The sequence below is a fragment of the Nerophis lumbriciformis genome, linkage group LG28 (genome assembly GCF_033978685.3).
Source record: "Nerophis lumbriciformis linkage group LG28, RoL_Nlum_v2.1, whole genome shotgun sequence".
Classification (NCBI taxonomy): Eukaryota; Metazoa; Chordata; class Actinopteri; order Syngnathiformes; family Syngnathidae; genus Nerophis; species Nerophis lumbriciformis.
The window spans coordinates 27,350,927-27,367,290 of NC_084575.2; the positions used below are offsets into that span (position 1 = coordinate 27,350,927).

At 39.4% G+C, this 16,364-nt stretch overlaps 1 protein-coding gene across 1 annotated transcript in view; it reads left to right on the top strand.

Annotated features, from left to right (window-relative positions):
• Positions 1–16,136, top strand: part of LOC133571017 (contactin-4-like) — a 443,628-nt gene extending 427,492 nt beyond the window's left edge. The window contains exons 20-23 of the mRNA XM_061923981.2: positions 3,082–3,268; positions 3,343–3,455; positions 9,062–9,230; positions 14,394–16,136. Of these exons, the coding sequence (XP_061779965.1) occupies positions 3,082–3,268; positions 3,343–3,455; positions 9,062–9,230; positions 14,394–14,485 (561 nt within the window). The 3' untranslated portion in view covers positions 14,486–16,136. The remainder of the gene's footprint in view (positions 1–3,081; positions 3,269–3,342; positions 3,456–9,061; positions 9,231–14,393) is intronic.
• Positions 16,137–16,364: the final 228 nt, after the last annotated feature.

Consider the following 16,364-nt stretch of genomic DNA (forward strand, 5'->3'; position numbering starts at 1 on the left):
TATTATGCCATAATCCTACCACGTGGAAATAGAGAATGAGTTTGACATCCCCTGCAATAAACGACACTATGGCTCCCATTGGCTCCATTGTAGGCTGACTTTTATTTACGTTTATTTACCAGTTAGACTGCATTAAAAAAAAGACATACAGTCGCGGTCAAAAGTTTACATAGAACATAATGTCATGGCTGTCTTGAGTTTCCAACCATTTCTATAACTCTAATTTTTTTCGTGATAGAGTTATTGGAGCACATACTTGTTGGTCACATTCATGAAGTTTGGTTCTTTTATGAATTTATTATGGGATCTACTGAAAATGTGAGCAAATCTGCTGGGTCAAAAGTATACATACAGCAATGTTAATATTTGCTTACATGTCCCTTGGCAAGTTTCACTGCAATAAGGCGCTTTTGGTAGCCATCCACAAGCTCCTGGTTGAGTTTTTGACCACTCCTCTTGACAAAATTGGTGCAGTTCAGCTAAATGTGTTGGTTTTCTGGACATGGACTTGTTTCTTCAGCATTGTCCAGGACTTTGGGAAGGCCATTCTAAAACCTTCATTGTAGCCTGATTTAGCCATTCCTTTACCACTTTTGACGTTTGTTTGGAGTCATTGTCCTGTTGGAACACCCAACTACGCCCAAGACCCAACCTCCGGGCTGATGATTTTAGCTTGTCCTGAAGTATTTGGAGGTAATCCTCCTTTTTCATTGTCCCATTTACTCTCTGCAAAGCACCAGTTCCATTGGCAGCAAAACAGGCCACAGAGCATAATACTACCACCCAGAGGTGGGTAGTAACGCGCTACATTTACTCCGTTACATCTACTTGAGTAACTTTTGGGATAAATTGTACTTCTAAGAGTAGTTTTAATGCAACATACTTTTACTTTTACTTAAGTATATTTATAGAGAAGGAACGCTACTTTTACTCCGCTACTTTTATCTACATTCAGCTCGCTACTCGCTACTAATTTTTATCGATCTGTTAATGCACGCTTTGTTTGTTTTGGTCTGTCAGACAGACCTTCAAAGTGCCTGCCTTACTGGTGACGTTTCACTTCGTTCCACCAATCAGATGCAGTCACTGGTGACGTTGGACCAATCAAACAGAGCCAGGTGGTCACATGACCTGACTTAAACAAGTTGAAAAACTTATTGGGGTGTTACCATTTAGTGGTCAATTGTACGGAATATGTACTGTACTGTGCAATCTAATAATAAAAGTTCCAATCAATCAATCAAAAGTGTGAAGGAAAAAAGATACTTTTTTATTTCAACCGTACATCCCGTCAAAAGCCTAAAGACTGACCGCACATGAGGACGTTCCTGTCTTCACAATAAAAGTGCCGCTCCATCGCGCCTGCGCTTTCAAAATAAGAGTCTCCGAAAGCCAGCGCAAACAAGCTAGCAAGCTACGGAGTTTGACGCCAATATATTTCTTGTAAAGTGTATAAAAACGAATATGGAAGCTGGACAAATAAGATGCCAAAAACCCACCACTTTCATGTGGTATTAGACAGAAAGGAGGAACTTTTCTTCTCCTCCATTTGAAAACGTGGACGTTTGTCATCACTACTGTCTGATTACAATCAACGCAAGTCATCAGAATCAGGTAATACACCAACTTATATTCTTGTCTTCATGAAAGAAAGGAATCTATATGTTAAACATGCATGTATATTCATTAAAACACCTTTAACATGTAAACAAAAACAGAAAAATAAATACATATAAATTATATACTGTATATATTAATGTATATATATATATATATATATATATATATATATATATATATATATATATATATATATATATATGATATGAGTGTGTATGTTACTCATCAGTTACTCAGTACTTGAGTAGTTTTTTCACAACATACTTTTTACTTTTACTCAAGTAAATATTTGGGTGACTACTCCTTACTTTTACTTGAGTAATAAATCTCTAAAGTAACAGTACTCTTACTTGAGTACAATTTCTGGCTACTCTACCCACCTCTGCTACCACCACCATGCTTGACGGTAGGAATGGTGTTCCTGGGCTTAAAGGCCTCACCTTTTCTCCTCCAAACATATTGCTGGGTATTGTGGCCAAACAGCTCCATTTTTGTTTAATCTGATCACAGAACTTTCCTCCAGAAGGTCTTATCTTTGTCCATGTGATGTCATTAAGGTTTTTCCCAAAGTCCTGACTTAAACGTGTGGGCAATACTGAAGAAACAACCCAACAAATTTAGCTGAACTGCACCAATTTTGTCAAGAGGAGTGGTCAAAAATTCAAGCAGAAGCTTGTGGATGGCTACCAAAAGTGCCTTATTGCAGTGAAACTTGCCAAGGGACATGTAAGCAAATATTAACATTGCTGTATGTATACTTTTGACCCAGCAGATTTCAGTAGACTCATAATTAAATTAAAAATTAATTATATAATAATAATAATAATTAAAAAAAAGAACCAAACTTCATGAATGTTTTTTTGTGACCAACAAGTATGTGCTCCAATCTCTCTATCACAAATAAATAAGAGTTGTAGAAAGTATTGGAAAGTCAAGCCAGCCATGAGATTATGTACTTTACAAGTGTATGTAAAAAAAAAAAGTGCAGTTCCCCTTTAGATTCTGCTCTTTTTGAAATCCCAGATGAGAACAAAGAAGCTATTTTTCATCCATTGAATGCATGAAGAGGCAGATATATAAATTGTTGACCACTCAAAGTCAACAGAGGAGAAGAGTGTGTGAAAATCATTCTTGCGAGGGAAGTCAAATTATATTTGGGCTGCCGAGCATGTCTGCCGTTTCTGCGCTGACAACCGCGGTGACAAAGAAAACCCGTTATTAGTATTTGCAGGCAGGGAGGCATTGAATATTCCCTCCATTTGTTTCACTTTTGTTTGCGAAGTGACACTGTTTACCTCCCACCTAAAAAGTGGTATTGCCGCACAATGCGACCGAGCCGAACAAAAGGCGCGCAAAGGTAACACGCCGCGTCTTTTTGTCGAGCCCAGTTCACACCTGATTGACGGGAACAGGCGGAATTCCTTTTAAACTGTCTTTTGTGGTGTTGTTGTGTTTCCTCAGCTGAGATACTGGGGCAGAGGCGAAAAGGAAGACGCGGCCAATGTGCAAAGAACTGTGGGGAATCAGACGTCGACTGTTATTCACGGCGTGAAAGGCAGCACTTCGTATTACGTCTCGGTGAGGGCGTACAACACCGCGGGTGTCGGACCTCCCAGCGGCACCGTCAGCATCACCACCAAAAAGCCTCGTACGTAGCACATCTAATTATGCTCGTCCTCGACTTTTCTACGTGTTTATGTCGTCATTTTTTTTTTTCCTCAGCGCCAAGCCGGCCTCCTGGTAAAGTCATGTGGAACACGTCCAACTCCAAGATCATATTGAACTGGGAGCAGGTTAAAGCCCTGGAGAATGAGTCCGAGGTCACCGGTTACAAAGTAAACACCATGTCCATTTTTTCCCCATTCATACAGTCGAAAAGTTGACATATACTTGTAAAGAACATAACGTCATGGCTGTCTTGAGTTTCCAATCATTTCTGCAACTCTTATTTTTTTTTGTGATAGAGTGATTGGAGCACATACTTCAGAATCAGAATCAGAATCGTTTTAACTAGGAATTTTTCTTGGTGCAATCATGCAACATAAAACACATATAACACAGATTTGGTAATAACAAGAGCTTTAACTGAGCTATCAGATCTTGTTATAGAACATACTTGCCAACCCTCACAGTTTTTCCGGGAGACTCCCGAAATTCAGCGCCTCTTCCGAAAACCTCCCGGGACAAATTTTCTCCCGAAAATCTCCCGTAATTCAGGCGGACTCAGGTCCATGCGGACCTGAGTCCGCTAACCCACAATATAAACAGCGTGCCTGCCCAATCACGTCATAACTGTAGAATGATGGAGGGCGAGTTCTTGGTTTCTTATGTGGGTTTATTGTTAGGCAGTTTCATTAACGTCCTCCCAGCGCAGAAACAACACACAACAACAGCAGTCATGTTTTTGTCTACCGTAAAGCAGTTCGTCTGCCGTAAACAGCAATGTTGTGACACTCTTAAACAGGACAATACTGCCATCTAATAGAACAAGGATGGACAATTAAACCCTTAACTCAACAATGAGTAGATGAGTGTTATGTGTGTGCATATGTGTAAATAAATGAACACTGAAATTCAAGTATTTCTTTTATATATATATATATATATATATATATATATATATATATATATATATATATATATATATATATATATATATATATATATATATAAAATAAATATATATTTATAGCTAGAATTCACTGAAAGTCAAGTATTTCTTATATATATATATATATATGTATATATATATATATATGTATATATATATATACATATATATATATGTATATATATATATATATATATATATAAATATAATAAAATAAATATATATTTATAGCTAGAATTCACTGAAAGTCAAGTATTTCTTATATATATATATGTATATACATATATATGTATATATATATATATATATATACATATATATATGTATATATATATGTATATACTTATATATATATATGTATATATATATATGTATATATATATATATACATATATATATGTATATATATATATATATATATGTATATACTTATATATATATATATATATATATATATGTATATATATATATATACATATATATATATGTATATATATATATATATATACATATATATATAATATAATAATAATAATAAAATAAATATATATTTATAGCTAGAATTCACTGAAAGTCAAGTATTTCTTATATATATATATGTATATACATATATATATGTATACATATATATATGTATATATATATATATATATATATATGTATATACTTATATATATGTATATATATATATATATATACATATATATGTATATATATATGTATATGTATATACATATATATATGTATACATATATATATATATATACATGTATATGTATATATATATGTATATATATATATATATATATATATATATATATATATATATATATATATATATATATATATGAAATACTTGACTTAGTATTTCGTCAAGTATTTCTTATATACATATATATATATATATATATATATATATATATATATATATATATATATATATATATATATATATATATATATATATATATATATACAGTATATATATATATATATATATATATATATATATATATATATATATATATATATATATATTAACCACGCCCCCAACCACGCCCCCCACCTCCCGAAATCGGAGGTCTCAAGGTTGGCAAGTATGTTATAGACTTAGAAGGAATTCTAGGAAGCTACTGTTAGGATTTATATTGTTCAGGTGCCTGATGGCCGAGGGGGAAAAACTGTTCAGGTGGCGGGAGGTGTGAGTCTGGATGGACCGTAGTCTCCTGCCTGAGGGGAGAGGGGAGAATAGTGTGTGTCCAGGGTGAGAAGAGTCAGCTGTGATCCGACCCACACGCCTCCTGGTCCTGTAGAAGAACAAGTCCTGGAGGAATGGGAGCTTGCAGCCAATCACCTTCTCAGCAGCACGTACCATGCGCTGCAGGCAATGCTTATCCTGGACTGTGGCGCCGGGGAACCACACGGTGATGGAGGAGGTCAGGATGGACTCGATGATGGCTGAGTAAAACTGCACCAGCATCTCGGTCGGCACCTTAAGTTTCCTCAGCTGTACATCCTCTGCTGGGCCTTCTTGATGAGGGAGCTGATGGTTGACTCCCACTTGAGGTCTTGGGTGATGGTGGTGCCCAAAAAAACGGAAGGAGTCCACAATGGAGACGGGGCTGGGAGAGTCAATCAGGGTGAGGGGGGGATGGTGGGGCTGTGACTTTCCTGAAGTCCATGATCATCTCCGCTCTTTTCTGGGAGTTCAGCTCCAGGTTGTTGTGGCTGCACCAGGACGCCAGCCGGTCCACCTCTCTCCTGTAGGCGGACTCATCGCCATCCGAGATGAGCCCGATGAGGGTAGTGTCATCCGCAAAGTTGAGCAGTTTTACGGACTGGTGACTGGAGGTGCAGCAGTTTGTGTACAGGGAGAAGAGCCAGGGGGAGAGTACACAGCCCTGAGGAGTACCAGTATTTGTTGGCAACGTTCCCTCTAAGGTGCGCGCCTGTGCAATTGCGCACTGCTCAAGTGTCCTCTGCGCACGGCAAATTTATGCTACGCACAAAATCAAATAAAAAAAATAAGCACATAACAATTTTCGACACATGGACACGACGGAGAAAACAGTTTTCGTCATCATTGTTCAAATATTGTAACGTCTGTCGAGACGCTTTGAGGACATGAATTCAATCGATAACTTTACTGAGCGGGCAGCATGGTGGCAGAGGGGTTAGTGCATCTGCCTCACAATATGAAGGTCCTGAGTAGTCTTGGGTTCAATCCCGGGCTCGGGATCTTTCTGTGTGGAGTTTGCATGTTCTCCCCGTGACTGCGTGGGTTCCCTCCGGGTACTCCGGCTTCCATCCCACCTCCAAAGACATGCACCTGGGGATAAGTTGATTGGCAACACTAAATTGGCCCTAGTGTGTGGATGTGAGTGTGAATATTGTCTGTCTATCTGTGTTGGCCCTGCGATGAGGTGGAGACTTGTCCAGGGTGTAATCCGCCTTCCGCCCAATTGTAGCTGAGATAGGCTCCAGCGCCCCCCGCGACCCCAAAAGGGAATAAGCGGTAGAAAATGGATGGATGGGATGGATGGATGGAACTTTACTGAGCAAAACTCTTTATTGTCGGCCATAAACACATCACCAAAACATTAGTAAAAAAAAAAGATATCTAGCAAAAGTGGTCATTTTCTGCAGTACAAACCAGACCAAAAGCAACTTTGTTATATCAACAGCAGCTGCTCGCTCTTTCTCACTTGCGCCGGTTTCACTGCAATAAGGCAGTTTCACTGCAATAAGGCGCTTTTGGTAGCCATCCACAAGCTTCTGGTTGAGTTTTTGACCACTCCTCTTGACAAAATTGGTGCAGTTCAGCTAAATTTGTTGGTTTCCTGACATGGACTTGTTTCTTCAGCATTGTCCACACGTTTAAGTCAGGACTTTGGGAATACCATTCTAAAACCTTAATTCTCGCCTGATTTAGCCATTCCTTTACCACTTTTGATGTGTGTTTGGGGTCATTGGGGACGGCGTGGCGAAGTTGGTAGAGTGGCCGTGCCAGCAATCGGAGTGTTGCTGGTTACTGGGGTTCAATCCCCACCTTCTACCATCCTAATCACGTCCATTGTGTCCTTGGGCAAGACACTTCACCCCTTGCTCCTGATGGCTGCTGGTTAGCGCCTTGCATGGCAGCTCCCGCCATCAGTGTGTGAATGTGTGTGTGAATGGGTGAATGTGGAAATACTGTCAAAGCGCTTTGCGTACCTTGAAGGTAGAAAAGCGCTATACAAGTATAACCCATTTATCATTTATTTATTTATCATTGTCCTGTTGGAACACCCAACTGCGCCCAAGACCCAACCCTGATGATTTTAGCCATCTGACATCACATGGACAAAGATAAGACCTTCTGGAGGAAAGTTCTGTGGTCAGATGAAACAAAAATTGAGATGTTTGGCCACAATACCCAGCAATATGTTTGGAGGAACAGGAACACCATGACTACCGTCAAGCATGGTGGTGGTAGTATTATGCTCTGGGCCTGTTTTGCTGCCAATGGAACTGGTGCTTTACAGAGAGTAAATGGGACAATGAAAAAGAAGGATTACCTCCAAATTCTTCAGGACAACCTAAAATCATCAGCCCTGAGGTTGGGTCTTGGGCGCAGTTGGGTGTTCCAACAGGACAATGACCCCAAACACACGTCAAAAGTGGTAAAGGAATGGCTAAATCAGGCTAGAACAGGGGTCGGCAATCCGCGGCTCTAGAGCCGCATGCGGCTCTTTAACGCCGCCCTAGTGGCTCCCTGGAGCTTTTCCAAAGATGTATGAAAAATGGAAAAAGATGAGGGGAAAGAATTTATTTTTCGTTTTAATATGGTTTCTGTAGGAAGCCAAACATGACACAAACCTCCCTAATTGTTATAAATCCCACTGTTTATGTTAAACATGCTTCACTGATTCGAGTATTTGACGAGCGCCGTTGTGTCCTACTCATTTTGGCGGTCCTTGAACTCACCGTAGTTTGTTTACATGTATAACTTTCTCCGACTTTCTAGGATATGTTTTATGCCACTTCTTTTTCTGTCTCATTTTATCCACCAAACTTTTAACGTTGTGCATGAATGCACAAAGGTGAGTTTTGTTGATGTTATTGACTTGTGTGGAGTGCTAATCAGACATATTTGGTCACTGCATGACTGCAAGCTAATCGATGCTAACATGCTATTTAGGCTAGCTATATGTACATATTGCATCATAATGCCTCGTTTGTAGCTTTATTTGAGCTCTTTTAGTTTCCTTTAAGTCCTCTTAATTCAATTTATATCTCATGACACACTATCTGTATGTAATATGGCTTTTAATTTTTTTGCGGCTCCAGACAGATTTGTTTTTGTATTTTTGGGTTGCCGACCCCTGGGCTAGAATGAAGGTTTTAGAATGGCCTTCCCAAAGTCCTGACGTAAACGTGTGGACAATGCTGAAGAAACAAGTCCATGTCAGAAAACCAACACATTTAGCTGAACCACACCAATTTTGTTAAGAGGAGTGGTCAAATATTCAACTAGAAGCTTGTGGATGGCTACCAAAAGTGCCTTATTGCAGTGAAACTTGCCAAGGGACATGTAAGCAAATATTAACATTGCTGTATGTATACTTTTGACCCAGCAGATTTCAGTAGACTCATAATAAATTAAAAAAAAGAACCAAACTTCATGAATGTTTTTTCGTGACCAACAAGTATGTGCTCCAATCACTCTATCACAAAAAAAGTTGTAGAAATGATTGGAAACTCAAGACAGCCATGACATTATGTTCTTTACAAGTGTATCTAAACTTTTGATCGCGACTTTTTTGACTGACCTAATTGGACTGTGTTTAGGTGCTCTACAAGAAGAACCAACACAGTCGCCCTAATGTCATGGAGACAAACACCACCTCCGTGGAGCTCACGCTGCCCACCGATGAGGATTACATCATCCAGATAAAACCCTTTGGCGAGGGAGGGGAAGGCAGCAGTAGTCGGCAGATCACCATCCCGAGGATACCAGGTCAGTGGAGAGATGGTTAGTGTCCTCGGTGCTGAGCTGCGTAATCCGCTCTCCTGCTGCTGCCTGAACACAGCAGATTACAGATCGTCATCATCGTCGTCATCATCGAAGGAGCAGAGAGAGCGGAAAAAATTTAAAAAGCTGCAAAAGACCATAGTATAATTGGAACACCACTTTGTTATATTAGCAAATACGATAGAAACTCTGAGGTCAACCATAAACGTGTCGACTGCAGTTCATATTTCCAAACAATTGTTCCCTTTGGAAAAAAAGAAATACCGTATTTTTCTGACTTTAAGGCGCACTTAAAATCCTTTAATTTTCTCAAAAATCGACAGTGCGCCTTATAGCCCGGTGCGCCTAATGTACGGCATAATTCTGGTTGCGCTTACCGACCTCGAAGCAATTTTATTTGGTACATGGTGTAATGATAAGTGTGACCAGTAGATGGCAGTCATACATAAGAGATACATGTAGACACCAAAACACTAAATGTTCCATTGAGAATACAGAACATTACACACGGCGCTCAAAAATATGTCAAAATGTTTTTAGTGCGACTTTGGTAAGCTATGAAGCCGCACCGCTTGATGGATTGTCGGCGCATTAAACATACGAGTATTACTATGGTGTGTGTATAAGGACCGCAAAAATGGCACAAATTAGCAGACATATTACTTGACGTTTTGTTTCGCAAAATCAACTTTTCTTACCTTCTGGTACCTGCTGATGTAAGGAGCGCTGTAAAAATGGCTGCGCCGTCGGCGGTCTCGTCTTGTCTCCCTGTAACGTATGTCTCTGCTCTTAGTGGGACTGTGCGGAAAATATACTTTTCAGTTCTTATGTGTCTTGAGCATGTTAAGAATTGACCACTCGACATCCATTGCATTCGGTCTCCCTAGAGGGGGGGGGTTACCCACATATGCGGTCCTCTCCAAGGTTTCTCATAGTCATTCACATCGACGTCCCACTGGGGTGAGTTTTTCCTTGCCCTTATGTGGGCTCTGTACCGAGGATGTCGTTGTGGCTTGTGCAGCCCTTTGAGACACTTGTGATTTAGGGCTATATAAATAAACATTGATTGATTGATTGATTGATTGATAAATCATCTTGAATCTTGAATGTGTATTTGGGATCTGCATAAGTCCTGAAAATCCGCCTTTGTAGTCCGTGTCAACCCCGTAGTCGATAAGCTTCTTCGTTTTCCTCTACCTTCTTATGTGGCATTCATTTTCCGCTGTTGCCATTTCTAATATAAAGTAGAGTAAAGTTCTTACTAGTACCGCTACCGGTACCAAAATATTGGTATCGGAACAACCCTAGTACGTACAGTATGTATATAGCTCAGAAAAGGCGGTACAGATTATAGTTGTGTGCTGCAAGTTACACAACATTGCAAAACAGCACAGGTTGGATGGAGCATGATGCTTGATGTGCAGTAAATGAGTGTTTCCATGGTGACAGCCGGTCGTACACGCAGAAACCTCATTTAAAGAAGGCGTTATGCAGAAATTTTCCACCCGTCTGGTTAGATCGCTACTAATTATACACTCAATTTTCATAGTTTGCATATGCTAATTCAGTGTTTTTCAACCACTAGTGTGCGGTGAGATACAGTCTGGTGTGCCGTGGGAGATTATCTCATTTCGCATATTTGGGTTAAAAATATTTTTTGCAAACCAGTAATTATAGTCTGCAAATGATGTGTTGTTGTTGAGTGTCGGTGCTGTCTAGAGTTCGGCAGAGTAACCATGCAATACTCTTCCATATCAGTAGGTGGCAGCCGGTAGCTAATTGCTTTGTAGATGTCGGAAACAGCGGGAGGCAGGGTGCAGGTAAAAAAGTATCTAATGCTTAAACCAAAAATAAACAAAAGGTGAGTGCCCCTAAGAAAAATAATTGAAGCTTAGGGAAGGCTATGCAGAACGAAACTAAAACTGAACTGGCTACAAAGTAAACAAAAACAGAATGCTGGACGACAGCAAAGACTTACTGCGGAGCAAAGACGGCGTCCACAATGTACATCCGAACGTGACATGACAATCAACAATGTCCCCACAAAGAAGGATAAAAACAACTGAAATATTCTTGATTGCTAAAACAAAGGAGATGCGGGAAATATCGCTCAAAGGAAGACATGAAACTGCTATAGGAAAATACCAAAAAAAGAGAAAAAGCCACCAAAATAGGAGCGCAAGACCAGAACTAAAACACTACACACAGGAAAACAGCAAAAAAAGTCTAAATCAGTTGGGGTGTGATGTGTACGGAGCCCCTAAAAGGACATGGGGGAAGAAAAATGTGTTATAATTTTTTTTTTTTTATTTATTAATTTTTAGACACGTATCTCGTGGGCACGAGAAACTATCTGAGCACGAAAAACTTTTGATAAAGTTATAAAAAAAAAAAATTTTTAATGTATAATTTTTTTCTTTTTTTTTTTTTTAGACATGTATGACGAGAAAGTTTCTCGTGTGCACGGAATACATGTCTAAAAAAATAAAATAAAATACATTTTGTAACAATTTTTTTTTTTAATAACTTCATAAAAAGTTTCTCGTGCGCACGAGATACATGTCTAAAAAAAAAAAAAAATATTTTTTAAATTATATTAAAAAAAAAATTCCCCCATGTCCCTTTAGGGGCTCCGTAGATGTGACAGGTGGTGACAGTACACCTACTTTGAGACAAGAGCTTTATTGATGCATGCTTGGTTATGGTTTAAAGTCATATCCAACAATTGCAACAACGACTTTTTACTGTCAACTGAGTTTCGTTTTTTTAATGATTTCTACTGGTGGTGTGCATCCGGAAATTTTTCAACGCAAAAAATGTGCCTTGGCTCAAAAAAAGGTTGAAAAACACTGTGATAATTAGGGACCGCAATGTCCCTTTGGGACAGAGGACCCTATTGTATTCCGTGCGTTTTATTATTATTATTATTATTCCGCCGCCTCTTTGAGCTCTAATTTGACCCCCTTAAAATGCTTCAAAACTCACCATATTTGACACACACATCAGGACTGGCGAAAATTGCCATCTTAAAAAAAAACCAAACCCCAAAAATCAAAATTGCGCTCTAGCGCCCCCTAGGAAAAAACACAGACAAAACTGCTTGTAACTTCCGGTAGGAATGTCGTAAAGACATGAAACAAAAACCTCTATGTAGGTCTGACTTAGACCTAGATTTCATACAAATTTCATACAAAAATCAACAGGAAGTTGGCAATTCCCCCTTCAAAACAACATTTTAGTAAAAACAGTCACTTTTGCCTCTTTGAGCTGTAATTTGACCCCCTTAACATGCTTCAAAACTCACCAAACTGGACACACACATCAGGACTGGCGAAAATTGCCATCTTATAAAAAAAACCAAACCCCAAAAATCTAAATTGCGCTCTAGCGCCCCCTAGGAAAAAACACAGACAAAACTGCTTGTAACTTCCGGTAGGAATGTCGTAAAGACATGAAACAAAAACCTCTATTTAAGTCTGACTTAGACCTAGATTTCATACAAATTTCATACAAAAATCAACAGGAAGTTGGCAATTCCCCCTTCAAAACAACATTTTAGTAAAAACAGTCACTTTTGCCTCTTTGAGCTGTAACTTGACCCCCTTAACATGCTTCAAAACTCACCAAACTGGGGACACACATCAGGACTGGTGAAAATTGCCATCTAATAAAAAAACCAAACCCCAAAAATCAAAATTGCGCTCTAGCGCCCCCTAGGACAAAACACAGACAAAACTGCATGTAACTTCCGGTAGGAATGTCGTAAAGACATGAAACAAAAACCTCTATGTAGGTCTGACGTAGACCTAGATTTCATACAAATTTCATACAAAAATCAACAGGAAGTTGGCAATTCCCCCTTCAAAACAACATTTTAGTAAAAACAGTCACTTTTGCCTCTTTGAGCTGTAATTTGACCCCCTTAACATGCTTCAAAACTCACCATATTTGACACACACATCAGGACTGGCAAAAATTGCCATCTAATAAAAAAACCAAACCCCAAAAATCAAAATTGCGCTCTAGCGCTCCCTAGGAAAAAACACAGACAAAACTGCTTGTAACTTCCGGTAAGAATGTCGTAAAGACATGAAACAAAAACCTCTATGTAGGTCTGACTTAGACCTAGATTTCATACACTGACATCCTTCAGCAAAAATCAACAGGAAGTTGGCAATTCCCCCTTCAAAACAACATTTTAGTAAAAACAGTCACTTTTGCCTCTTTGAGCTGTAATTTGACCCCCTTAACATAAATAAATGATAAATGGGTTATACTTGTATAGCGCTTTTCTACCTTCAAGGTACTCAAAGCGCTTTGACAGTATTTCCACATTCACCCATTCACACACACATTCACACACTGATGGCGGGAGCTGCCATGCAAGGCGCTAACCAGCACCCATCAGGAGCAAGGGTGAAGTGTCTTGCCCAAGGACACAACGGACATGACTAGGATGGTAGAAGGTGGGGATTGAACCCCAGTAACCAGCAACCCTCCGATTGCTGGCACGGCCACTCTACCAACTTCGCCATGCTTCAAAACTCACCAAACTGGACACACACATCAGGACTGGCAAAAATTGCGATCTAATAAAAAAAACTAAAACCAACCGCAAAACTCAAAATTGCGCACTAGCGCCCCCTAGGGAGAAAACACAGACAAAACTGCTCCTAGGAAGAAAACTCAGACAAAACTGCCTGTAACTCCCAGTAGGAATGTCTTAGAGACATGAAACAAAAACCTACATGTAGGTCTCACTTAGACCTACCTTTCATAGATTGACAACCCCCAGCAAAAATCAACAGGAAGTTTGCAATTCCCCCTTCAAAACAAAAGTTTTGTAACAACCGGTCACCTTTTTTCAAACATTATCTCCTCTGAGCGCGTTTGTCGTGTCGGCTTCAAACTAGCACAGGAGAGAGATTGAACCCTTCTGATTAAAAGTTGACCAAAGAGTTTTAATTACTGTTTCGGTTTGGATTTTATGTGCCGTCAATGTCGGTCCCGTCCATCGCTGCTTGCAGCTTTAATTAATGCTTGGTTTTCAGCATCTTGGTAGATCAGGCCCTTATACAAAAAAAATGTTCAAAAAGACGTACAAAAATACATATATTGACTGTCTGAATCTTTTCATTCCAATTTCAGGTGCCAACGCAGTGGGCTCAGCGTCCAAGGTCTCCACACTGTCAGCCCTGAGTACAATAGCACTGTCTTTCACAGCGCGGACATCTTTATGACAAACAGCTCCCAGTAGACCTTGTATCAGAAGTGGAGACGGTCTTCAGCAGATGATAGACACACTCCGGTGTAACTACACCCATTCATTTTGATTTACCGTAGAGGCAAAAGGAATACACAGACGCGGGGGTTGGGGGTTGGGGGGGGCAAAGTATGTGACGTCTGGGAAGGGGTCCCCGACGACACCTTGGTATGCGCGAGATCTCGACAGACGTCGCGGCCGTCTTGTAACCAAAGCAGCTTTAATAAGGAGGGGACGAGAAAATGTTGCGTGTGCTTCGTTTTGTATGACATGCCAAGAGTTTATTTTGTATTTATTTTATTATTTATTCTTGTTTTCTTTCAAAACTACATTTCAATGCCAGTCTGTGCATATTGGAACAAATGTATCGAAGTAACAAACAACATACCGGTTAGGAATGGAACGAGACAATGAGACTATCGTCTAAAAAAAAAAAAAAAAACATATATTACATATACACATTTTATTTTGAACAATATTTCGTCTCATTAGGAGAACCTCAAAGAAAGAATGAACATACTGATAAGACTTTAAAGAGGAACTGCACTTTTTTTTCGGAATTTTGCCCGTCATCCACAAAAGCTTTATGTGAAACAAGAACACATGTGTTTCTCTTTTCTGTGCATTCTAAACCATGACAAACTGCTAGCAAGAGGCGGCTATCCAAAAATAAAAAATAAAAACATCCAAAAACCACCAACAACGCTCCATTGACATGCCATGACCTGCCTATTAACCAAGCTATACTATACTAAACTATACTTTTCTGGATAGGGTTATACGGTATACAGGGATTAGTATAGCACCGCGATACTAATGAATCATTTTCGGTACAATATATCGCCTCTGAAACCCCCCGCACCCACGTCGTCGTCATGTCATGACATTGTTGGTTTTACGAGCAGAGGAGCATGTTCGGCAGTGCACAATCACCGAGTACTTACAAGCAGACACAGTGTGGAGACAGAAAAGGGAGAACGGACGCATTTTGGCTTAAAAACTGACGATAAAGGTGAAGCTATAACACTGAAACGCCCTCAGGAAGAGATGCTTTAAGACATGACTAGCTAGCTTGCGGCTAACGTCCGTCCGCCGTCGGCAGTGTTTTAGCTACTTCTAAATCACTAATCCTTGTCTCCATGGCGACGAATAAAGTATGTTTCTTACGAGTATCATCCCTGCAGGACGAGGAATAGCTAATCATGCTTCACTACACGCCGTAGCTCACCGGCATCAAAATGTAAACAAACGCCATTGGTGGATCTACACCTGACATCCACTGTAATGATACCAAGTACAGGCACGTATCTAGTTGATACTACTATGTTTACGTCGATATTTTTTGGCATCACAACATCTTCTTTCGTTTTTAACAAATGTATATTATGTTTATAATGAGGACTTTGAATATGACCAATGTATGATCCTGTAACGACTTGGTATCGGATTGATACCATACTTGCCAACCCTCTCGAATTTTCCGGGAGACTCCCGAAATTCAGCGCCTCTCCCGAAAACCTCCCGGGACAAATATTCTCCCGAAAATCTCCCGATTTTCAGCCGGAGCTGGAAGCCACGCCCCCTCCAGCTCCATGCGGACCTGAATGAGGACAGCCTTTTTTCATGATGGGAGGACAACAGGATGACAAGAACTAAATCATCCAGACTAGAGATAAATTGTATTATTATGTCTATTTTACCTAAAAATAAATATATTTATTAATTTTTAAAAAAAACAACTAAATACATTTTTACTATATTTTGCTAAAAACATCAAAATGAATTGTATTTTTATTTGTATTTTTTCGTGACTCCTTATTACATCCAGCCATAGAATTATACATTAAAATAAACAT